Source organism: Drosophila elegans, unplaced genomic scaffold (assembly GCF_018152505.1).
Source record: "Drosophila elegans isolate 14027-0461.03 unplaced genomic scaffold, ASM1815250v1 contig_468, whole genome shotgun sequence".
NCBI classification, from domain to species: Eukaryota; Metazoa; Arthropoda; class Insecta; order Diptera; family Drosophilidae; genus Drosophila; species Drosophila elegans.
This window is the reverse complement of record NW_024545855.1, coordinates 4,073,666-4,100,075: the sequence shown is the minus strand read 5'-3', so window position 1 is coordinate 4,100,075 and position 26,410 is coordinate 4,073,666. Positions and strand designations below refer to the sequence as shown.

The 26,410-nt window shown below is 40.4% G+C and overlaps 2 protein-coding genes across 6 annotated transcripts in view; one reads left to right on the top strand and one right to left on the bottom strand.

Moving 5' to 3' along the window:
- The window catches only part of LOC108142973 (band 4.1-like protein 4), a 59,748-nt gene extending 57,183 nt beyond the window's left edge, over positions 1 to 2,565 (bottom strand). For all 4 annotated transcript variants that reach the window (XM_017267126.2, XM_017267128.2, XM_017267123.1 and 1 more), the window contains exon 1: positions 1,732 to 2,565. The gene's annotated coding sequence lies outside the window, so the exon portion shown is untranslated. The remainder of the gene's footprint in view (positions 1 to 1,731) is intronic.
- Positions 2,566 to 8,767: 6,202 nt separating this feature from the next.
- Positions 8,768 to 12,206, top strand: LOC108142900 (pH-sensitive chloride channel 2). 2 transcript variants are annotated; one of them, XM_041709044.1, is made up of 2 exons: positions 8,768 to 8,784; positions 10,047 to 12,206. In XM_041709044.1, the coding sequence occupies exon 2, from the start codon at positions 10,064 to 10,066 to the stop codon at positions 11,534 to 11,536; it is 1,473 nt and encodes a 490-aa protein (XP_041564978.1). In that variant the 5' UTR covers positions 8,768 to 8,784; positions 10,047 to 10,063; the 3' UTR covers positions 11,537 to 12,206. The 2 variants fall into 2 exon arrangements, with proteins under 2 accessions (XP_041564978.1, XP_017122476.1); XM_017266987.2 differs by lacking the exon at positions 8,768 to 8,784 and adding an exon at positions 8,969 to 9,309.
- The last annotated feature ends 14,204 nt before the right edge of the window (positions 12,207 to 26,410 follow it).

The window sequence follows — 26,410 nt, the reverse complement described above, 5'->3', positions numbered from 1 at the left end:
TCGATTGTTAGGGGCCAGGGCAATCCCTTTTTACAGGAGAGCCCGCTGACAGCTGCCGCTCATCGCTGATGGATGGGCGTCTGGTTGCTTGACTTTGCCGGCGATTAGAGGCGCTGAAAGGGTTAACCAGGCGGTTTTTTGGGTGGAGAATTGGAATCGGGAAGGCTTTTATCAGCAATCTGTCAGTGTGGCAACATCATCATCATCGTCATCCGCATTTGGCGGCAGCTTCAAAGGGCGGCGACATCTTCTGACTGACTGCGTGGTCGGTGTTTGACGTTGAATTTACAAATTACAACTAATTAAAAGTTGATGAGTCTGCGTGAGTGAAATCAAGCAGAGGCATCTCCTCTTTCCAGATTTTAAATTCCCCCGGCACTGATAAGCAAATGAGGAAGTCAGGAAAATTCTTTGAAAAAATGTATTTATTTTTGTGTTCACTTTTTTCCCCCCACTTTGGTTATTTGCGCAAGTCATTGCGAGTGTTCTGGTTGCCCGTGATGTCTGGCTGATGTTTATCTGAAGGGAACTATGATGGGGCAGTTGGGGCATCCGCTGCACAACATTGTTGTACAGGAAATGTTTTCGTCAGAGAGGTGCAAATAAAAATATTCGCATGACAAAGGCGGGCGATAAAATGTGGGACAATAATTCAGTTATGTTATTTATAGCCATGCTTTCAAATCAAATTTCCATCCATATCCTAAACTAATAATGGAACTTTCCTCTTTAGCTATTTAGCTATTTTGAAACTTCAAAAAAAGTTTGCCATTAAAATATTGCCTGAAATAATTGCGCAAACATTTGCTATGGCAACTGACTAAGATTTCCATAGAAAGAATTTCATTTTGCTCTGCTGAAAAGAGAAATAAAAAGTAAATGCGCAAAATGAAAACATTTTTATGCCGATTTGTGTGGCAAAGAGCAGCGAACTAGCGAAAAAATGATTATGGCAACGCTGATGATGTTGACAATGACAACGACAACGGCAACAGCAACATCAGTTAAAGTTGCTTTTGCAAGAACCACAATGCCGCAATTGACTTATCCACAGAGAAAGAAAAATTTAAGTTGACAAAACTATGATCCTTAGGAATATTATTTTAAGGGAATTATCTTTTTATTGTGCATATTGTGCAAACTACATTTACTTTTTCTGATATCTTTAAACATTGTTATTTCCTGTTAGTTATTTTCAAGGACCTGCAGTTTAAATATTTGTCTCCTAGTGCAGCCAGCCCACAGAACTGAATAAAGTCGTGCAAAAAAAATAGAAAAAAAAAGTCAGACAGTTAGGTTATCGCCATTGCAGCTTCATAATTAAATATTGTCAACATGGACTGGCTGCCATGTTGGTGCTGCAGATGTTGTTATAGTATGATTCAATATTTGCAGCTGAGAATGGAGAACCGAGTGCAGTTTGATGGGCAGCCGTTTGCTGGCCGACGACAACAGGAAGTGCGAAAACTATTAGTGGCACTTATTTATTCATTAGAGCCAGTTAGAGACACCCAGCTCGCTGTGTGCTCTAATTATGCAGATTGTAGAGGAAAAAGCTGTCAGTTGGACAACGATGATGCATCCTCATCATCAGGATGCAGGCACACGCTTGCTCAATTCTCTATTTACGCATTTGCATAATGACGAACGGGATGTCAATGCACTTTGGGTTCGGTTTTTGAGTTCAATGTGCGTGATGAGTTACAAATCATTCATTACCCTTCTGCTTACCTGCTTGAGATATCTTTATGGTGGTTTTTTCGAACTCGGCTCGTACTCGTTGCTGGATTTTTATGCCTTGCAATCACCGGCTTATCAGCGCACACAAATCAGAGCAGCGGATCCCGAAATATTTATGGGGACGACGAACGAACACACTTTTATGGCTAGATGTTGATTGTATGCAAAAATGATTTTTTAAGTGGAGAACCCTTGGTTCGGTTTTATTTTATTCCTCCGCTTTTGCGCCACATGGGAGCGATTTCCGCAGAACTCCTGCTCCAAAAAACACACACTCTTCACCACCAACAACAACAGCACACAACACGCCGGGCAATAATAAAAGCGTAAATGCTTATTTATTTGCAAGTCGTTCGCAAAATTCACTCTTGTATAATTTATGAAGACCGCGCACACGACGTCGACAAGCTCAAGAAATGCGAAATACGAAATGCGAAAAACCGAAAACCGGCAACAAAAAAAGCGAAATTGAACTTTTTTATTTGATATATTCCTGCGTTGATGTTTTTAAGAATCGGTCAAGGGACCGTCATAAAAAGTGCCCGTTTGGAGTCACAGAATTTGATTGTCTAGGCTTTCGTTCTGAGGTCAGAGTTCAGAGTTCAGGCAAGCAAACTGCAGTCCATCAATCACAACTGCCGAATGCAGGGCCTCGAAAAACCGCTGAGTTTGCAGTTGGCCAACCGATCAAGCGGACCCAACCGACCGAGAAATCCGAAACACCGAGACGCCGACAAAAGCCGAAACCCAAACTTATAACGAATCCCGATCCGAACCAGAATCAGAGCCAAGTAATTCCGCTGCAACGTGCGTTACGTGCGACGGTCCAACAGCAACTGCTCGAAAATTAACTTGGAGCCGTTTGACTGAGCCCCCGGGTGGAACCTGTTTTTGGGGTGGACCGCATGTTGTATGGATGGTGTTGCCGCTTCGGAGTGGAGTAGGTGGAACGGCACGGCACTTTTGGCGCCAACTTTGGAGAGTTTCAAGAGTGCCGGCTGTGTCGATGGAGAAAGATTGAGATAGAGAGAGAGAGAGAGAGAGAGAGAGAGAGAGAAAGAGCTACAGCACGTGGGTTAATGAATTGGCTTTGAGAATGGCTCAAGACCTTATAAGCTTTATGTTAGAGATGGCTCCTTATGTCTTGTAATCTGTCTTTTAATGAGAAAAATTTTTAATACATTATGGGGGAAGTTCCTGGTTTCACTATCGAATAATTAAACCGACTTCCATTTGCACAAATGTTAATATTAAGCCGGCTTAAATTTATGTTTTCTAGAAAAAAGTATTTTGAGTACACTAACGTTTAAGAGATATTTTAAATTGATAAATATCTCTTAAACGTTAGTGTACTTAAAATTAACTAATTTTGCTTAATTTGTTGTTCTTTGCTGTCTTTGCGTTTTCCTTTACACCGATGGACATGTTACGAATGAGTGGAGCAAAACAAACTGTGCGATGTGTGTAGAGTTGGAGAGCGCATGCGCACACTAAGAGCAAAAACTCTGGAGCAAAACCACCATCACTTCTGAGAAAGAGACACAAAGAGCAGGCAGCCGGCTACAAAAATAAATGCTACGAAATAGACAGGGGCGGCAGTTGGATTTGGATGAGTTTCTATGGGGGGGAGGAGAGAAAAGTAACTGTGGAGGGGGGTTTCGAATACGACTTCGGTTAGTCAGCATCTGCTTTGTATCTTGCACGCCGAGTGATAGCTAAAGATACATTCCGCCTCTCATCTCTTTAAGCATTAAGTGCGCTTGTAGCTGTCTATCAGACAGAAATCACCCCATAGAACGCCGATGATCCACCGGCTACCCAGTCGATCCAGGGAAGTATTCTTCTGTTGCCTGTAATTTGCAAACCGCAATGGCCGAGACACATCGGAATTCGTATTCTTCCACCAGAAATCCACAAAATACACACTCCCTGTCTATCGATCAGTGGTCATCGCGGCTAAGGAATTTCCTCAGAAATATTTATCTACGCTAATTTTCGAACTAAACTTGGGCAAGTGCCCAGGAAACCGCATCATTGCTCAGTTGCCTGCAATTTTTGCTGCTCGCGTGCCAGTTTGTTGCAACATTGCAGCATTGCAGCATTGCAGCATCGCAGAACGCCTTCAACGCTAAACTTCCCATAGAAAAAGTTTCGGCTGTCCACTTTTGTCCAGAGGCCCAGAGATTCCCACTCCTCTTCAGAGGTTTTGTGGCTCTGTGGCGTTTGGTTTATGGTTTATGCGCCGCCGTTTTTTAGTCTATTAAAATGATTGCAGTATTTACGTAGCGCTTTTCAGCCATAATTTGTATTTGCTGTGCTCATCATCATCATCATCAGCATTGGGCGAAGGCACATCCACATCCACATCCTCCTTCTCTGTGGTTTCTTCGTTTTTCCTCTGCGCAGCCCTCAGCATTTGACCCTTCGCCTGAGTTTGAGTCCAAGCTAAGCTCTTCTATTGTTTATATGCAACGAGCCAGGCCCAATAAAACCAGTCTGCGTTTCAGTTTCCTTTCCCAGTTTCTGTGGTGCGTTTATATTTTTGGTTTGTTCTGGCCTTAGCCTTATCGCCCCTGGCGTCACATTGGCGTATTTACCATGATTATTGATCGCTTAATACGAATTTGCTGCTCTTCGTGTTTATTTGAGCAGCTTAGAGATACTACTGACTGGGGCTCTATTTTCTTGCATAAATATTTGTCACATCGTGATCAATTACAGCTGGCTGTGCCACATAGAGTCGTTGACTCAGCGAGAAAGTTGGCTGGGAATCAAATTAATAATTGTATGCCAGCCAGGCCGGGCTTGAAACTTTTAGTTTCAGAGTATGAGTGATTGTGCGACTGCCGACTGTCTTCATTCAAGTGCCAGTTATTCGATCATTGCAGACATTAATGCATATTCTCAGGGCGAAAAAATAAAGCGAAGAAGGAGATGGTGCTTTTCAAAGTCAATCGACACGCCCACTGGGGACATTGAACTGCGAGCTGGGTAACAAAGTGTGCACGTAAAAAAATTATGTATTACTGGCTATTGTAAAAGGCTTAAAAAATTTTAGTGTTATTATGTAAATAGTTCAAATAAATTTTCAAAGCCATTTTCTTGGCCTGATAAAATTACTAATGTTGTACAGTTTATATTTCATCCAAACAACTTGTTTTTATTTTTTTTTTCTGTGTAACATTAAATAACCAGTTTAGTGTGGCACATTTTTTGTACCAACTTCCGCTTAGCAAGAACGCAACCAATTTTGACAGATTACAAGGCAGCGAAACGGCTTGAAGGCATCTTTTTGGCTTTTTGGTAAGCCACCAGCCGAGAGGTAAAGTAAAAAACCCTAATCAAAGGCCTCAGTGCAGGCGATGGCATTGAACCATCGGGAATTGGCCCCAAAAATGCAAGCTGGGCTAACTGAAATGGCCAAGAGCAGTAAAGCCTCCCTGCTGCTTTCAATTACGTGTGCTGGCTACCAAAAAAATACTCAAGCAGCAGATCCAAACAAATTTATGGCCAGAACAGAGCCGTTCAAGATCTGCATTTAAAAACACACAAAGTCCGCAGACGCTTGCCAACGATTAAGCACCGCAAATCAAAAACCAGGCAAAAGTGCAAAAGGAAACCACGACCAAAAAACCCCAGAGAAATCCAACGCAAGCCCGCAAATGACAAATGTTTGCACAGAGAGTTTTGCTTAAAATGCAACAAGAAAAGACCCAAAAAAAAAAATGGCAATACCATGCGAAAACAACCATAAAGTGTTGAGTGCTGGCGGAAATCACTTGAAACCGAAAATAAATCAAAGGGAACAATAATGGAGCACCAGCAGAAACAAAGAAGCAGAGCCAAAATCGAAAAGGAAAAGCGGAAAATAGCGCTGCCAGCATCCGCCGCCAACACACAAAAACCGAAACCGATAAAAGCAGCGAGAATCTGCAGAAATAATAAAATAAAAAGGAAAATCACCAGCTGAAACAGTAGTAAAAAGTCAAGCAGTAATAAACGAGCGCCGGAATCAAATGCATGACACAAGCCCTCAAACTCAGACCAAACTTTCGAGATCTGAGGACCCCAGTGTCCTTGCGACTCGGCGACTCGTGTGATTTATGTTCCATTGTCCAGCAATGTCAACCTGGCCAGCAGAGCAAGTCTGTGGCAAGTCTGGGCAGCCTTAATTGCTCTGGTGGCCAGCCCCGCCCCCCAGAAGTCCCGCCCTCGCAGCTGTATCCCGCAATTACAGAGGCGTCGACTATTACTCACCTCTTTATATGGGGCTTTTCGACTCGCCGAAGATTGGATGCAATAAAACAAAAGGTGAGATAAGGTGTGATACCTGGAATCGAATGCCATTCGGTTTGAAGCGAATCGTTTTGAAAAAGTCATTAAATACGGAGACCCCCTTTTTGATTTCTTAATTAAATGAAATACCAATGTATCATTCATTCTAAAATTTAGTTAGGGTCCCAAATTACAATTACATTTGTACATCATGCTGAGCTCTAATAAATATTAATGACATCTAGCTTATTTAATCCAAATTGGTAAAGTTAAATTCGATGTTGATAAAAACAATAGTAACTTGCTACGGAAACAGTTAAAATTTTTAAATTTTATAATATATATATATTTATATTTATATATATATATATATGTATATATTTATAAAAGTAATACCTTAAATATACTGAATTATTCTGATATTTGTATAAAAAAAAATATGATTTAAATAGTATATTAAAACACTGAAGGCATCGATAACCAATCAGATTCTGCCCCCTAGAATACAGGTCATAATAAGAGAGCACTCCTCGGGCTTAATCTTCAGGCTGTGCAGAAACGCTCGATTGCCATTTAAAGGATTATAATTTTTGCATTGCCGAAACTAAAAACTTCAGACGCAAACTTTGCAGACAGTTTTTGTGCCATTTAAACTCTCTTTTCATTCGGTTCAGAGTATTTTCAGAGAAAGGTGGGCAGGACAGGAAAAGGAAAGAGGGATCCGTTTAGTTTTTATTTCGTCGTGCAGCATTTGAATTCAAATGTGCTCTTAAATCGGCTTAGTTTTGCGAACAGCTTTTATGTTCCAGGCGGCTTAAATTAATGCGCCAGCAGGGACTTCGTTCAAACAAAGCAAAAAGCATTGGCGCGCGCACTCTAAAATGAAATATGAACGAACGGGGGAGTGCTGAAAATGTCGCGGGTTTGAGAACACACGGATGAGGTGATTAAATAGTTGTCCAGATTTTCAGCATTTATATGGCACGAGAGTGATTTTAATGGATTTCAAGTTGACCAGCTACTGCTGTTTACCTTTTCCCCTTCTCCCTTGAAGACTATAAAACACTGGACAGCCATTGAGTGAGTATCTCTGTCTAATCAACGCCACTTTCACGCCCACTTTCAGTTAAAATCACTGCTAAGTGTTGTGAAAATGAGATTGTAAACATTTTTAATTTGCCTTGTTAGTGCTGAGATTGTTGTTAAAGCGATTGCTGGAATACCCTCCAAATCAGCTATAGGGGAAGTTATATGGCTCAGGTTATCTGCCACCCAGAAAATAAAATATTTTCTGATTTCAAAAACTATGAACTACAATAAAAACCACTCTTTATTGCTCAATCTTACACTACTTATTTTGTTAGCAATATAAAAAAGTTGTTCAATGAGTGTTGTTTTGGGTAATAAAAATGGAATTCAATTAACTTTTTGTTCCAAAACTATTTTAACTATTGTAATAAATAACTGGGCATTAAATAATAAAATATTCGTATAAACATCATAGTAATTATCATTTATAAAGATAATAGGAGTGTATTAGAGTGCCTTGATTGAACAGCAATTGCTGCAAATTAAATTTTCGCCAGTTAGATGGACGGGTAAACACACTTGATATAGCCATCCATTTGCCAGCTAAAGAGTCCAATCTGCTGCGATTTTCCAACTATCTACGATGTTTTGGACCTGGTGCATGTGCCACGTGCCTCGCTATTCAGGAATCATCAGACTGCATTAACGACTGGAAATGGATGGTGATAGAGATGGAGATCGGGGTAGAAACAGAAAAAACGGAGTGAGGTGTGGATGGCTGCACCAGTCGCAGCCATGCGTAATGCACTCCGACGTAGTTTTGTTTGTGCGTCTCTGTTGGGTAGTCATAAATTTTTATGGGCCTCAAGAAGCAAACAGCGGGAGGCGGTCTTGTTCTTGGTAAAAGTGGGCGAACGGTTGATTAAAGTGCTGATGAGGGGCTGGAAACTACGCCCTGCAACGAATTCAAATGACCCTAGATGCACAGTACACTACTTCACTCAGGAACTTCTTTAAGTTTAAATGAATTTAAATTTATTTTACAATTTATCCCAGCTGCACAAGTAGAATTGTATATGTACGTATAAAAATATAATAATTCTGCAAAGTGAACTTAACTTCTTTTGGTTTGAGTGTACCTAATTTATTTTTAAATTTATCCCGTCGGTACAAATAAAATCGTATCAGATAATTACGTATACAAATATAGAACATTTCTTTAAAATTATCTTTTCATAAAAAAATAGAACATCTTTAATTGTGGTTTTTATTATCCTATATATAAATTTGATTTGTTTTTGATCAAGATCTTTACTTTATTATTACTTTTTAATGATTGGCCCCCCAATTGTTTCTTAAATAGCAATGCTGATCTGTTGCCAACCAGTAAGGTTTTTTGGGTGACTGTAGACTAAGGTACTCGTCAACATCCGTTGGATAACCAACCGCGGCGGCTAATCAAATCTGATCTGAAGCTTCAAAAATATTTTTGCCGAAAATAGACCGCCAGCGAACCGCTTCTGACAACGGGTCATCATCAATTATGCGATCGGTTCGGTTAACTGAAGTGCGACAGCGTATATCTCTGGGGTGTAGGTATAGGTATAAATAAAAACTCCCGCCGACAAGTTGCTGGCGTTTTCGCCCGGCCACTTAATCAAAAGTCCGGAGACATGAGCAAACATTTGGCTCGCTCTCTCCGTCGGAATGATAACCGCAATTAACGGCATTACACGGCAGGTGAGGGAAAAGCCGCCACTTACAGGCGATTTTGGCCAGCGGCGATAAGGCCAGGAGCCACCCAACAATAATTGCCCGAACAAGTTGTCATGATGGAAAGAATTAAAAGCCGCTCGCAATTAAAATAAATAAGTTAGTAATAGATATTACGTAGAACGAAGCGCTGCACGAAGTGTCCGAACCCGAACCCGACCCCAAAAAAAGTCATCCGACATCTGATATGTGATATTCTGCTACTAGCTACTAGCGAACTGGACAAGCGTTTTCACCAGCTTGGTGCCAAAAAGTTAAATAGTTGATCGAGAAAGGGCCAAGCGGATGGCCGTGAAAACGCAGCTCGCGAAAAAGAAAAAAGAAAATCGTCGCGAAATCGTCGCACTCCTAGAAAATTACTAACTGTGTCCCGTGATTCATAAACAACGACTTTGCAAAGAATGGATATACTTGGAATTCTTACACTTGTCAGCTGCTTGGGATTAACAACAGCATCCGGAGTGCATTTGAGCGATATTCAGCAGAATTTGGGTATGCTGGAAGGACCTTCTGCTCTAATTGCTGAATATTTTACATGCTTTTGTTTAAATTGATTAACAAATAATACAATAAAAGGAGACGTTTAGGAAAAATTAACGACCAAGGAAAATATTCATTTAAAAACTATTTGAGAAATCTAAAAGTTTATAATATTTAATTTCAAAAAAGTTTTTTCTCTAAATAAATAAAACCAATTTTAATATAAATCAATTTTTTACCTGCATTTATTTAATGCAGAAGGTTGATCAAGAATTAATGAAGATGCTTTTCGCCAAATTTAATAAAAACCCCTTAATTTTGGGGTTTACTAAATTATTGGTCTCATCCCTGACAAATTTTTTTTACTTCCAAAAAAGACTTTTAAATTTAAACTTTTCTTACAAATACAATTTACAATATAGATTTAAAATACTCTCGTACTTTAATTCGCCTTATCGTAATTAGACAATATTTATTTTAAGTTCGTCTAGATTATTGTGAATACTAGGAACAATTATCTGCACTTAAAAAACGTATCAATCAAACTGCAGTAGCGTGACAAAAACTTGTGCTCTTCGGATTTCACAAGTTTTTATCCTTGCTGAAGTTAAAGGATATTTTAATAATAAGCTTATAACAAAAAGAAATGTTTAAGAAGTAAACTTGCTTAAAATACTTTAGTTTTAACCAAAAATTATATTTTAATATCGCCATTTTTTTAAATTTTTTTGTCTCTCCCATACAAATAGTTGCCAATGGATCTGTTATGTTGGCCCCGTTAAACAACTCGGATGCTTACAGTGTGTCCATAAACCTATCGCAATCGACTGTTAACAATTGTCCTTCCCTGGAAAACGCAAGATCTATTGCACAAATGGAGTTTCTGACACGATTAACCGCCGGTTGTCGCTACGACAGAATGGTGCCACCCACGGTCTATAACAAAGATGGTGAGGAGAAGCCCTTGGACATCTATGCCCGGTTCTATATTTACGTGATGAAGAACTTGGACTCGAGTGATCTGCAGTTTATGGTGCAGGGTCTTTTGCAATTGCGCTATGAGGATCCCCGACTGGCCTTCTCCAGTTACCTGCCCAATCAAAGGCAGCCAATAATGGGAGAATCCGAACTAAAGAAAATGCTCTGGGTGCCACATATTTTCCTGACCAACGAGGAGGCCTCCAGCGTCTTGGGCACCAGTGCCAAGGACGAACTGACCTCCATTTATCCAAATGGTACGGTTTTGATCACCACAAGACTTCAGGCCACTCTCTACTGCTGGATGAACTTCAAGAAGTTTCCGTTTGACGAGCAAAAGTGCACCACAATCCTGGAGAGCTGGATGTACAATACTTCGCTGGTGGAACTTCACTGGGAGACCGTGAAGCCCGTGAGTTTCGACAAGCAACTTCAGCTGACGGAATATAACCTCATTGGTTCGCTCTACAACGAGTCAATCAGGGTGTCCAATGGTTCCTTTATGACTCATGGCTCTTTGGAGGGCAACTACAGTATTATTAGCTTTACTGTTTTGCTTACACGCGAAGTAGGTTACTATGTGATTGACTACTTTTTGCCTTCGATCATGATTGTTACCATTTCGTGGGTGTCCTTCTGGCTGCAGGCAGATCAAACACCAGCGAGAACTACTCTGGGTTGCACCACCCTGCTGTCTTTTATCACACTATCCCTGTCGCAGGAGAACGATCTGATGAAGGTGAGCTATGTGACCATGTCGGAGGTGTGGTTCCTGGTATGCACCATCTTCATCTTTGGCAGCCTGGTGGAGTTTGCCTTTGTAAACACCATTTGGCGCAGGAACAACGATCTACAGCTCAAGAAACGCACTACCAAATACATTGTCAAAAACACTTTTGTGCCGAAGAGACATAGACATCGGCATGGTTATAAACGGACCGATAGCACCATAAGTACCATGAGCTCCACTAGCATGGACAAGTCCTGTGGTCGTGAAAATACTGTGATCACCATCGAGACACCCATAATCATAGGAGGCAGTTTCAGTCGCGAGGATTCGGCCATTAGTTTGGATGAGCAAGATGAGTCCTCCAATGCGTCGTCCGGTGATTCTACAAAGGAAAAACCCGCCCCCCAAACTTTTGCCACGATGACGCCCAAGGAAGTGTCCCTGTGGATCGACCGAAAGATGCGATTCGTCTTCCCGCTCTCCTTCATTGTTTTCAACGCCCTGTTTTGGACTCTGGTCTACTGCCTGTGAGGTGTTTTTCGAAGGGAGGGAGAGAGCCATTCTGTGATCCTGGAGCATCCTCACCACTTGCCTCAATAGACTTAGTCCCTTAGCCCTAGATGCACATACCTATTTTAGAAAACTAGAGCTGTTCAAAAAAAAACATAAACACACAGAACAAACTTATGAAAATCTACACTTCTATAGAAACGTAGTAAATCTTAGTATGCATAACACATGAAATTTAACATGCGTTATATTTATATTAAAAATTATGATTTTATACTTAACTAAAAAAATTACAGGTTTCAATTCAATTATTTATCAGTGTAAAAAGGTGTATAATCTTAAAAATACAAAGAAATCATGACTACTTATTCGCTAAATTTAATCACGAGCTAATTTTAGTCGCCGAATCAAAAAAAATTGTTCAATCTAGGGTTAAGGCCTGTTTACACGATCTGAGTTTCCATCTGAGTTATTGCTCAAATGGTGTAAACACACCGGTCTAAAGTATTAAACTGAGATTTCAGATATAAGCTCCGAACACATATATAACCTGTTCTTTTTTATCGCTCCCTTTAAGCTATAAAATACCAAAAAACTTTGATGAGAACTCAGTTTGCGTAGAGAGGCCTTGCCTTTAATCCACATAACCAGCAGACAGGTGTGGAGTTTTCCCCAGCAAGGGCAAACGAACGTGTTATTTAGTCTGTATTTGTTTCTAATAAATTATATGTTTTGATACAACACCTCCCCCGACTTGAGCACGTACAGATCTGATAAATACGTTCCTATTAGCAGCGGGCAGGGCCATAAAACTCGGGCGATGATGGGGCAGTCAGGAGCGGGCTGTCCCGCTATATTTGTATCAATGAAAAAATCATAATGCCAGCACGCCCCATTGCAGTCAGCTCGATGCTTAATTAATTGCCCATGATGATGGGACTGTTGAAAAGTCTGTTGCAGTCTAGCGTTTGCTCCTTCAGCGAGTACACAGAATTTCCAACGACCAGCGTTTGCTCTTGATAAATTAACGGCTCTTGCAACACGAAAATTGATTTTAAATTGCCTTATAAATGAACTCCAATTCGCTGGGCAATAAACAATGTGTTATTGCGATCTCCGGCTAGATGCCAAATAATTCCGCCTGCTGGTCGGTGAAAATGGGAATTAATTTGCAGTGTCCATAACTTAGATCAAACCGAGGTACGTAGCGCATTACTATGCAAAGCCATTATCTGGCCATCAATCTCAGCTTTTTTTCCGATCCGAACTCGTTTTCAGCCAACTCCACCGCGAGGTGTACATAATGAGATGTAATCTGTCAAAATTAAGTGTATCGCTGGACCACTGGCCAGTTTTTTCCCTTTTTTTTTCAGAAAAGGTGGGGAGATGCCAGTTAAAATTTTCGTTCGCCACAGCCTGCAACTTTTGAGCCTCAACAAGTTTATTGAACTCCCTGCGAGGGCCGTTTGTTGGGTTCCAACCACCGGATGTTCCCATGTCATTCGGTAAGCCACACCATATGATAGATGCCCCGCACAGCTGTTTACTTATCAATCGGCTCCCTTCTTTTCCCGGTGAGGCTAGAAATAAAACAACCCAAACAGGGCTCAACTCCCTCAACAGCACTTTTCTTTATCGATTGGCCGCATAATGGGTCAGCGTCAGCCCAGAGACCAGAGTTCATTTACACACCGCTTATTTGTTTAGCTTAACTTCCGATTCCCCTTCTCGAGAAATAAAGTGAATCCGAGAGACCGCGGGAACTACTAAAAAAAAAGTACTCAATTGCTACTGGACCCTCTTCGCAAATGAGCTGCATAATAAGCGAGTACTCGCCTCAGTCCGTTTGTTTTTCTTGGGGCCTCTTCTTTTGCACATGAGAATTACAGACATTTTCATTTATTATTATGTGGTCCGGCCGTATAATTTGCAGTCACTTGCGACCGCTCGCGGCTCCCACACGTCGTCCCCGCGTTTCTCAACCATGAAGTTGTAATGTAAACGCCACCGACTCCAGACTTAACCGCAAGCGTGCAAAAACTATATATAAATGGGTAAATTAATAAACAAACGAACAAAAGAACAAAAGAACCTACACGTAAGACACAATTATTGTAATGCGTTTCTTAGACTTTGAGCGAGGATTTCGTAACATACAATGGGGTACATGAGGGATAGGGAAGTGGTGGTAGTGACTTGAAGCCAAGCTACAAATAATTATTAATTATGGGTTATGATTACTCATATATATATCAACAGTGTTTTTAACAATTTCAATGGTTTCATATTTATGATATTAAGAAAGTAACCCCACAAAATGCTTTAATATTTCTTTAATTTTAAAAGGTTTGTTTTGTCTTTTTAACTTTATACCCTAAATACTTTGTTTATTTTTAACAATTACACAATTTAATCTTAGCTACTTTCACTGAAGATAAATGCATTTCCAACTAGCATACACATAAACAACAAATGTCCCATTTATCATGCTCCTTCTTCTTTTAAGCTACTTCTTTTCAGAGAGCATTATGTAGTCGGGGTCCAGATGCAGCCCCAATGTAAAAACTCATTGCATTAGTTGGTTTATTTTTAGATGGTGGGAAAAATTCTATTTCGAGCCGCATTTGGAGCGCCCAACTTAGATCTTGCCTATCTGAACACAAGAATCAGAAACAGAAACGTCGACAAGGGGAGCAATAATCTTATTGTTGTTAGTTTTGGTTAGCCAATTTCTGTGTAGTGTTTGAAGCCTGTCTTTCGTCTAGATGTCTGCTGGCGTTTTGGGGTTTGGTACGGTGTTACGGGGTTCCATTTTCAGTCCAGTCACGCTCGGTGGGCGCTGGTTCAGAAGTCAAGTACGAGCCATTGCGCCGTCCACTTGGCCACTTGGGCAAAGCGTGCGAATGAGCCCAAACTCAAACTGAAACCCAAGCCCGAGACTTGCCAATCGATTTTATGACTAATAGATGCCTTAAATAACTGGCCAATACCGGCTAATTTGGCCAAAGCCGTGTGCAAATTTAATGCACATCATGGCTGCTGGGGCATTAGCATAAACGTTTCGCCCAGCGGATTAAGTTGCCAGTCTGGACAAACCGCATGGCTAATGAGAATGCAGCAACTACAACTTCGTGTCCGCATCCAGTGTCCAGACTCCAAGCTCCAAACTCCAGATTTAGATTCAGGTCCAGCACCCATGTCTTAGGTATTCACATGCAGCATGCCACAACCTATTAACAAATTGCAAACAAAACTGGCGACCGCACAGTAGCCGCCCATTCTGGTGGACTGCCGCATCCCAAACTCCCGCAGAAGTGGGCGTGCATTTTAAATTATGGTGCTAATAAGGAGCTGCCTTGGCGGCTAATTTAATGGAATGCAAACGCACTGCGTTGATGCATTTTCCCCGCGGCTCTCAGAGATTCCAGCTGCCTTGACCCACGATGATCTCTGGTGTACTTTGACGATGGCGCCGGACGATAAGGCCCATGCAACAGCCACGGCAGCTGGAGCCAAAACAGCACTACTAAAACAGCTCACCGGTGGCGCCTGTGCACCACCACACAGCACAGATTTGAATCATTCACTTGGCTTGAGCCTTGAATCGCCCCAAGGCCCCAAAAACGTTTTGCACGTTTTTCCAATGAAGCCGCCAAACGGAGCGACCCTCCTGTGGTCATAATTAATGAAAATTGCAAGGGCACTCAAAAAAAACGGTTCGAAGCCAAACTAAAACTAGAAAACTAACTTTGAAAGCATCAATTTATAATTCATCCTAGTAATCATGTCTGTTCATGTCCTGAGATATTTTAGTTGTTCTAACATTTTTAAGTTGCTCAACATTGGTAAATAAATTAAAGCCTTAAATGAATTTAAGCTTTAGGGACCGCAAGCTAAGTAGAGGAAATTATTTTTAAAAGATAATATTTCATAAATAAAGGTCAATACATTTTTTTCGCTAATCAATATCTCCTTAAAATAACTGTCCCATCCCAGAATTTTCTTGCCATGTAAATTCAACTGGTTTTTCCAATAGTTACCACACCCTGCGACTTTTACGATCGATCGCTTGACTGGCCATTTCTTTTGGCAAAAGCCTTTTGCAGGTAGCCATGTGACGACCCCTGTTTTTTACCCCTGCCTTAAGGGGCAGCGGTTATTAATTAGTATCTGCTTATCGCTGGCGCACTCGACTCGTACATTTGTCATAGATATGTGTACCGAACAAAGGTATCTGAGTTTTTTTTTGTATGGCGGGGGAGTGCCCCACAAAAATGGAGGCAACGACGGTAACGTGGACTGATCTTATCGAGAAATGTTTTGCTCGCTGTGTGACACTATCTTAAATGGAACTGAGTCGGCCGAGTTGCGGGTTAGCCGACTTTTGCTCATCCGCAATTTATGGCCCACTTGCTGCCAAAGGCAACAGAACTCAGCCCGGACCTTAGCCGTTCTAATTCGAGTTTGGTTTTAATTAAACACGATATCGACAGTGTAAGTGCAGTAGATTTTCAGTCTGGCGCCACCAAAGTCGCATCCGCAGTTCTCTTTCAGCCACTGACTTGACCACATTGTCAAAAGGTAATCAAGAAAGGCATCAACCTGTCGCGGTTATCCCGCCAAATGCGCTAAGCAGAGACAAGCAAGCATGACTGGGAATGTCTTGGCAGTAAATCATGTACAGCATCTCTGAAAGTCACGCCTACGATGACCAAGAATTTAAGGGGTTTAGACATAGCTTTGTAGTGAGCATATCTCCAAACAAATGCCTCAAGTTAGTACAATATTTTTCATTAATTCATCCTGAAAGCAAGCCTTAAGCAATTTCTAATCTTTTCTGGCATTTTTACTTTAATTTTGTTTAGAAAATACGCATTGAATTTCCGCATTTAAGCGAAGTATAAATTAAGCATAAATTGTGCATTTTGATTCAAAAGAAATTTCTGTGAATTTTAAAATAACAAAATGCCATCTCTTAGTTCCAATATACATAGTAATTAAATTGATACATTTCTTCTAAAAACTTTAATAGCTTTAATTTAGTTTTATTAAATTTGTGACTCATTTGTGAATGATTCAGACTCTTTGGCAAGTCTGGTTGCAGATAAAGCTTCTTTCTGTGAGTTTTGGGGCTCTTTTCAGCTCGCTTCGTTTGCTGCAAACGAGGCGGCTGGCAGAAAACTTCTGCAGCTTGCAACTTGTCCAGTACTTCCACCAAAAGAGATTCAAGATCAGCGCTCCAGTACACACGCGCTGCGCTCCACTCACAAAAGCCAAGTACGCGGCCAAAAAGCAACATGGAAAAAAATTAGTTAAAAGATAAACATGGCAAAGCCAAAGAGCAGGGCCATGGGCAAGGGCATTTTAGGGGGGAAATACTGTACTACAGTCTGTCGTGCTGCTTTTGGCTTTGTCTTGATTATGTGGGTTCAGCAGGAGTAGCAGGAGCAGTAGGAGCTGCAGCCAAAATAAGATACTTGCATACACATTCTAGGCAACGGCAACTTTGTTGCCGCGTCTTGTTAGCCAAACTCGAAAAGAGAAGCATCTCTTAGCTTCACAATGGCTGGGCCAAAATAATTGCTTAAAAGGCTCATTTTAAATATGGCCAAATAACAAAGCGAACGAACGCACATTGCTGAAGATGCATGGCCGCAGCTAATTAAATACAAACACGTGCCCACATAACTCAAACCCAAAGCTGCCCACAGTCTGCTACTATTTCTTGCATCATAAAAACATTTGAAAACATTGGAAGCACCTTCTTCTAGCACAAAGACGCAGCTTTGTCCGCAGGTCGCGGAACACACTAAAATTGGTCTGTGTCGTCTTGCCGTTTTTAATTAAATTCATAAATCAGCACCATCATGGGGCAGTGTAAGGGCAAGTTCCCCAGAAAATATACAAGCACTTGCAAAAATAGATACATTTCAAATTTGACATTTTTGTTTGCCTTTGTATTGTCCTTTTAGTATTTAAAATACAAGTCTGATTGTAAAATATATCACCATTGTAGCTGATTTACATGTAAATGAAGAATTGGCATTCTTTACAATTATTCTTCGTTGTAAAGGTTGATTTTAAATTATTAAGGCCTTTCTTCCGCCCTTAATGATAAATAAAAACCAGTCAAAATAAATATATTTTAGCTGCGATTTTACTTCAAAAACAAGCGAATGGCATAAAAAAAACAAATGGGATTTGAAATTATACTTCTGTGGTGTCTTTAAGTGCAGATATATCGAATTTTAACTGATTTAGCCTGCTTTTCTCACTCTGCAGTCATAAAAATATCTATGTATATACACAAGTGTGTCCGTGAACTTAAACATAAAAATATAGTCCGAATTGTCTAAGGAGCACTTTGCAAATTTTCAACCAGCCATCATCATCAGCTTTGTCATCTGCCATTGACTTGGGCGTGTACTTGGACTTGGACCAGATGCCGCCGCTTTTGCCGGCGGAAGCTTGTGAATCTTGAAATGCGAGAGGACGCGCTCATAATTTGCCTTAATTGAATGCGGACCCTCTGGATGAATGTCAATAGCAGCAAAATATTTGCCTTTCATTGTTCATGCAAATGCAAATGCAAATACAAACGCAGAGCGCCAGACAAGAGCAATGTCTGCCCGACTTCGTCGTCTGTGTCTTCAACTTTTCACTTCATAATGGAAAGTTGCGAAAATATTTTGATTAGTTTGTGTCTTCATCCCGCGATCCAGTCGGACTGCTCCTAGCTAAAATAATTAGTCTGTCGAGAGCATTGTTTGTTTGCACTTGGACCAAATCGAAACTTTTTTGTCTGCCAGCTCGCACTTTTCGGTTTCTGTTTGAATTTCTCTGAATTTGCTCTTCTTCGGCTAGGGCAGATCTCATTTAATACACCCGGAGTTTCCCAGAGTCTCCCAGCAGCCCATGAATATATATACACTCGTAAACGGCCAAAAACTTTGTCAAACCAGAGGAAAACACACGCAAAACGAGACCATGGAGACGCATTAGGAGCGTGGAGCACGTGGCGTGTGGCACGTGTAAAATGTGGTTCTCGTTCTCGATTTCGCTTCGAGTTGTTAATGGCAACAGTTGTCAGGGTAAAACAGCAAGATTTTAGCAAGACATATGTGGGCATAAATAAAACGAGACCAAAAAAAAATGAATTTATCAAATGAAGAAGCGCTGGCGGGGGACTTTGGCACCTTATCTCCTGCCAACTTCCGACTATAAGACATCTCTCGGAACATTTTAAGCAAATCAAGCGAATTAAGTGGTGCTCATGTGGATGTGTGTAGTGTGAAGTGCTTGTGCGCACTTACCAAAAAACGGGTATATAAACTAACTAAAAATCTATAATGATGAGAACATTTAAATAGTTACTTTAGGTACTTTAGATAATGGGATATCTATTGGGACTATCAATTATTTGAAGTGTTTTTTTTTTGCCAAAATTATAGCGTTGTTTTAGTAACAAAATGTACAGAAATATTATTTAAAGAATAGGCCATCGTTACTTATAACTTGTTGCCATCTTAACGGGAATTATATATGATTTCTTACACTTAGGGTTGTCGTAATGCATGAATTTTCATCACCAGTAGGAGCCCGAAAAAACGGCCACTTATAAATACTTATATTTCTTCATCTTGTCTTCTTGTCTTCTGTGTCGAAACCGCCACTTCTGTAGCGTACTTCTTTATCCTTTGAAACTAAGTCAGAGTGGTTTTATATTATTCTCAGTGCACATGTGTGACCTGGCATTTCTTTGGATGCATTCACAGGCTGCATTCAATTTGAGCGGATGTCAAGTGCCGCCAAGTGGGTTGTGGCGATGGGGATTCTGGAATCTCGTGTGATTCGAAACTGGTGGCAAGAGATTCAATTGAGCCAAAAGAACTAAGAACTGAGTAATGAGGCGGCAGCGGCGCCTATGTGCTAGATTCAGTTGGTTCTAGTAGATTCCGTGCTAAATAATTTCGTTAGAGCAAGCACAAAAGTCAGGCGAAACTGGAGCAGGCCCCGAGTCATTAGTGTTTTTCTCGGCAACGAATTAAGTGGAACGACGCCTTGTAATCAGTATACAAAGCTTTAAAATTAATCATGCGACCCGCTGTCTCTCTGCTCTGATGCCTCCAGCATTTGTTGTTTAATGGAGCTCGCCGGTTGAGGGGACATTTATTTTGGCGAAGTAAAATTGAAATGCCAGACTCGCTGCGAGGCGTGCCACTTGTCCCCAAAGTTCAGTTCAAGTGACGAACTTCAAGAAAGTCAAAAACGTAAGATCTGCGGGAGATAACTGAAGACTGAATGCTCTAAAATACTGCCAATTAAATAAATGAGAGGTCCCGCACTCTTATACATATTTGGAAAATTGTGTTTTATAATAGTAGTTTGAAAATAAGGCATAGCAATAAGTATTGAACTATTCATACAAAATATGAAAGTCTTTGAGACGATTTATTACCCATCAATGACACAACAGACGCTTTAATTAGTATTTGTATAATTTAAGTGTTATATATTGCTAAATGCCCTATTCCATGGAAAATTTTAGAACCCTAGGCAAACCCTCTTGCAAAGGCAAACGAAAACGCAAACGCGAAACTGTCGTTTTTGAGACGGTGAGTTTGTCTTACACTTGTCTGCCATTCAGTGCAAGTTGTCGCAAAACTTTTTCAATAAGCCTGCACTTTTATCTCGTTCATGTTTGTTTGCGGCTGCAAAGTTTGTTTGCGGGGTGGAGAGCCTTTTAAGTTAATAAGGGCATTTTCAACGGGTGTGGGTATGGCTAACTGCAGGTCTTCTAATAAACCAGATCCGCTTAGGAGAATGACATGAATTGAATGTCAAATTGTTTATGGCAAGTGTGTCAATGGCCCCATGGTGCGATGCCCTGCCAATTGAATTCGATTTCAATTTTGCAGCAGATTGCAATCGATGCCATAAAAGTGTACTTGTACGATGACAACGACGACGACAACAGAAGTTGCTGCTGCAGCGGCAACATCCACACGTAACTGCAATTTGGTTGCTCGCCCCAGGGGCACAATATTAATGAGTGGCAGCATGCAAAGCAAACCTCAGACCTCAGATCTCAGACCTCAGAGACTTGGGCCCAAGTATCCCAGAGTTGCAGCGAAAAGACGTGATAGCCTCTTGTTGGCCAACTCGTTTGCCGTTTGCAGTTTGCAGTTCGTCGTACGTAGCACGGAAGCCGAGCAACTCCTAATGACTGCTATTACATTTATCGTCCCGGCCATTACAATAAAATAAGCAAGAATTTAGCAATTATCCAATTTGAAAGTAACAACAAATCAGCGTGCAAACGTACCACAAATGACAACAGACCTTTGTCTGTTTCTGCTGCCTTTTTCTAGCCTTTTTCTAGCCTTTTTGGAGGCTATAGCTATATGGTTATTGACCACGCCATTGTCAACTGGGTCAGTTGAACAGAAAAGCACACACAAAAGGCATATCAAATGCGGATGGATTGGCAACCAGGATCCACAGGACACGGCGACTATTGCATCCTGTAGAGCATTTCAATTTCTACACACACACACACTAACTCCTGTTTCGACACTTATCCCGAAATGCGTACATAGTTTTTGCCCTTGTTGGGTTTGCTGCATCGGGTTGATGAAACGAATTCTTGCTGGTGTTTGCTGTTTGCTTTGAGCCTTTGAGTGGGGCTTTCGCCATATCCTGGCCATATTCCAGGCGTATCCTGTTGACTGTTCCCAGTCGCCATCCCTTTGTGCAAAGGGAACAAAGCCTGCCACGTTGGCCAGCAGCACTGCCAATATTTCATTATGATTGCTGACACTTAAAGCCACATCAATGCCCCTGCAACACAGCCTTTGTCTCCCACTCGACGACCGGCTCAAAACTCAATTTATTTACTTTACCGAAGGACTTTCGCAGGACATTGAGAACACTTTGTGGGCTTAAAAAGGGTTGGTAACTAAAAACAATTAATTTAGCTTTAGTGTGGAAAACAGGTGATGAAAGGATATCTGGAAATGTTAAGGGCAGTTATGCAGGGCAGTCTTATGCTTAAAAATTGAGGGGTAAACTCGGTTTAAATCCTGTATTTTTTAAGGTAAGTAAATAACTTTAGGTTCTAACTTTAGGTTCTAACTTTAGGTTCTTATTTTTTCAAAATGTATTTATTATTTTTGTTGGCAATACTAATATATCAGTTTTTTTTTCCTTTTTAATGAATCACGTTCTTTTATTCAATTATATAATTAATTCAATTTGCGTGCAAAAAGCATGCAACATGCAGGAGAGCCTCATTTTCCCAAGAACTCTTTGTGAGCAACGTCACACGCCATATCCATAATAAGAAAAGCGGGCATTGTACTTGAGCACTAGACGTGACTCCAAAGATATGAATTGTTCTCTAAACGAATATCATTTTAGCAAGCCAATCCGGAAAAATATAAAAGCTGCAGCTCATGATGCACCGAATATGATCCCATATAATGTGACAACATTTACGACGACTCTTCCGACTTGTTGTAATGCTGATGAAGCTTGTCACATGCTCCAAAACTGACCCTTAAAATGTTGCGGCGCTTGGAAGCGTCAACAAAGTCATAAAAACCCGCTTTTAGCCAAAGAGCCCCATAAAATACAAAAATATATTTTGCAGCCACTGCTCACTTTGGCCAGCTGCCAATACAATACTTGTTGTCTACAGTATATAAAGAGTATAACAAATATTGTCCCTGCCAAAATATTGTCATAAACACTGGCGCTCTTTTTAAACTGCGATAAAACGCTTAAGCGCATCACATTATTTATGAGGGCTGATAAGGGTACACAGAGAGTCGTTGGAGGCCAGTTGGCCAGTTCAGTTATAAATCAAGATTTGCACACAGCAATGCAGCGATTTATGAATGAATTAGCAGGGGCCCTCCTAACAGGTTGTTATGTGCCCAGTTAATTGGTCTTGGATCGATCGATAAATGTGATTTCCAATTAACCAGTTGACAGTTGCAATCGTCTATCGTGGATCCACGGCCAATTGCCCATCGTGGTCGCCTGGTCAAAAACAACTCAATCAAACTCGGCTGCCGAGGCAAATGTCATTCATTAAACTCCAAACAGAACCGAACAAGCCTGGACTGAAACGTAGCCTCCAGGCTGGCACAAAACCAGGAAAAGCAACACCAAGAGCACGACAAAACTGTAACAAGAAGGAACTGTTCTGTTCTGCTCTATTCTGGCCAAAACAATGTGCAACAGGCAAGTTCTGGGTGCTTGTGCTTGTTGAGCAACTTTCTAAATGAGTGCTCTATAAATCACGACCGGAGTACAAGTTCTCTGCCTGCCAGCCTGCCTTGTTCGTCGGCTACCAGAACAAAAATTAATTTAGTCATACTGCTGGACACTTGCTAGATTAATGGCGTCCTGGATTTTGAAAGTCTGGACGCAGAGAGCCTCCCGCAGAACGCTTTACTTGACCCCAGAGATCCCTGGAAATCGTTGTGGTAGTGGTGGAGCCCCTTCAAAATCAATGAAGCGCAAGTTCTTATTTTTCGTGGGCGTAGAATGGCGAAACATGGTCAGATTGTGCTGGTTTGTTTGGGTTTGGGTTTAAGTTCCCCAGCCCACGTGCCTTGTGTCCCCAACAATAAGAAGTTAAATTTTTATTCATGGGCAACAATGCGGAAGTTGCAGTGCAGCGCAAAACAAAAGAAAAATTCACTGCCGTTCAAAATTTGCATTTTGTTTTTCTGGTCATGATGCGGGTTTACCGCTTTAAACGAGAAGCTGAAGCTGTTGAAGACAGAAAACCGTTTTTCTGGCTAGCAAATGTTTGTATAGTTTGAGTTCCCCACTCCCACTAATAATTTTGCAGAGTTTTATCAGGGGTTGATGTAAGATTTTCTTAAATTCATCATAAAATACGCATATATTTTAAGGTTTGTAGGCAGATAAACAACCTGCGAGCATTCTTTATAAATTCAGCATATTACACTTATTTACGCTGTAATTAAAAATGATTCACTACTTGCTTAAAGTAAAATTTTTTGTTAGAGTGCAAGGCAATATTTTAATTAACGAAAACAATGATTTCTGCAATATTTTTTAATTAATGAAAATTAAGTACGACTTCGCATGAAGTTAATTGATTACATCAGTTTCCTTTGTCAGTCGCTGGAGATTAAAACTTACTTTTGCAGCGCCATTGACATTGGGTTGGGCCCTCGGCTTATGGATACAATTCAATCTGCTGTCTGTCTGAACCCCGAACCATTTCCCCGTAATCCCACACCGACAGAATCGCACTCGTTTATTGCATCTGTTTGTTTATTTAGCTGGCATTGTGTTTCAGTTTCAGGGATCGGCTTTGCTGTCTGTTTCTCTGCGCTTTGACGCCGGACTGTTTGCTTTGGTTTGCGGGTGTTATTTTTGCTGTCACGGCTACTGCACTACAGGAACAACAACAAACAACAAACAAGCCGTGGCCAATGGTAATTTAATACGCAAAAAATTTGCAACACAAAGCGCTCAAATGAGGTGTTGCAAGCTTATATCTGCTACAATTTTCGCTCATTCCACGTTTACTTGGCCTGGCTGTTTGAGATCTCGAATTACGGGCGGAAGCAATTTGCAATTTGATAGAATTTCGCTTGCAGTCAGCTTTTAATTAAGCCAGTGACAACAGCTCATGTCTTGCCCAGAAATGCATGCATTCATTTGGTGGAGATGGAGAACAAGAAGTTGACACAGTTATTTGCCGGGCCAGCAAAATATTTGCATAACCCTTCAAGAGATGGAGATGGAAAATCCCGCAGGAAGCAATTTGTCAGCTTAATTATTAACATGGCAGCGGCATTTATGTTTGTGCCACACACTACTGCCGGCAAATAACTGACTTGCCCAGCACTTTCCCACTAATTTAATCAAATAGTCCTACGCTGCGAATGAGCAATGTGCGAGTGTATAAATATTTGCAACACATTTTGCAAGTTGCAACTGCTGCAGCAGTGGTGCCAAGTGGCAGCGGCAAAAGTGACATTTGACTGGGAATGTCGCCCAATGGAAACCTCAATTTATTAACTCCTAGAGCGCCGACGACCCATTGAGACGCCCGACGTGAGAGTTTCAAGTGTATTAGACACAGTCTCGTGGAGAAGACCCCTCATCCCGTTCCATTCACTGCACAGGAAAATAATGTTGTGGTCTGATGGTCAATGTTATGACTTATCTTATACATTTTTTATATGTAAAATTGGTTCAGATAACGGATTATTATTTTTGAGAATACAAATATAAAATGCAAAAAAATATGATATGACTTATGGGAATCGAACCCAGACTTTTTTTAACTGTAGATAAATAAAAATATACATATTAACAGATATATATAGATTGAGTTTAGTAAGTAAGCTGTCAAGCGCCTTTATGTTATTTACTCCTGATTTTCAGATATTAAACATAAAAAGATGTCATTCTTTTTTTTCCGTGTGTGGCGAAAAGCGACATGTTCATAACTGTAAAGTATTTGCACTGCAGGCATAAATGTAATTTCATGGTGTGTCATTTTCAACCCAGTTGCCCCCAAAGGAGCAGAGGACATGGGCTGGATGGATATACGATATACATAACCGAGCGAGAAAAACATTTATATTTTTCCCATACACAGCTTGTTTGCTCCTCGCTCTTTTGCCAAAGCAAGTTTTTGTTTTCTTGCTGCTGTGCGCACTTTTTGGAGCAGAAATTTCATGTAAAAATTCAATATAAATTACTATGCTCAAAATGTATTTGATTTGAGTAACAGCATTGTATGAATATACTTCCAATTAGTAGGCATTGTTGGATGGCCTAAGATATACAACTATCATTTGGGGCCTAACTAACAGATAGGAGCTATCAAAGCATTAATTGACTACTTTTGGGTCGTCTTGAAGGTGATTGATAGGAGCCTAAAATATTATTCAAAGGCAAATACTGCATGCTCAGAATTATTTACTACTGCAATAAATCAAAAGCTTGCACAAGACTCTCTAAAATAACATTTTACTAATAAAATTTTAACTCTATTAAATATTTCTGTTTATATTAATATCAATTTAAGTTGTTTAAATATTTAAGTAAATTAATTTAGCTTAAAGCCTTAAGAAAATGCCTTACGTTTTGAACTAACTTTAAAAGAAAAACAAAAATCATTAAAATTCATTAGCGAGCAAATCGATTCTTGATAATTTATCATAATGCCTGTCACATTAAACAGGCATTTGGATAAATTCGAATTTATTGAATATATATGAATGAATTATCTTGATGAGCTCTTGCCGCTGTCGTGGTCTAATTAAAATATTGATAAACAAATTCCATTTAAGTTGCATATCGTTTACTATATTGATTAATTGCCGGCAATGAACAAAGTGAAATTGACTTGTAATCAAACATTAATTTCGAATACGACACGCTCATTTGGCAGAACTTCCGTTTAAGTTATTCTAAGTGTGTAATAAACTTTGCGCCAAGCTCTGTTTGGACAATAAAAATGTACTAGCAAAAGAATAAATGGAGCACTAAAGGGCGTTGCCCGATGCCAAAGTCATCCGCTGTTCGCAGAACATTTGCAAATACTCTCCGAGATATTTATTACACTTTAGCAATTGTAAACGTAATTGTCATTGTTTGTCTTGGCGTCTGGCAAATGTCGTTTAATTGCCAACAATGGGGTAAGTTCGGTTCTCTTAGGTGCAAAAGTCAGTTAGTCAGACCGTTTAAAAATAGACACGCCCGAATGCCTAGATAAATAAACAAAATGTCAGACTGTAAAAATTTATGAGCCTCAATTGAAGTACGGCCATTTCAATGGCAAACGATAAAAACCAAAACACGAGCAAAAGATAAAAAAAAAAGAGAAAAATATAA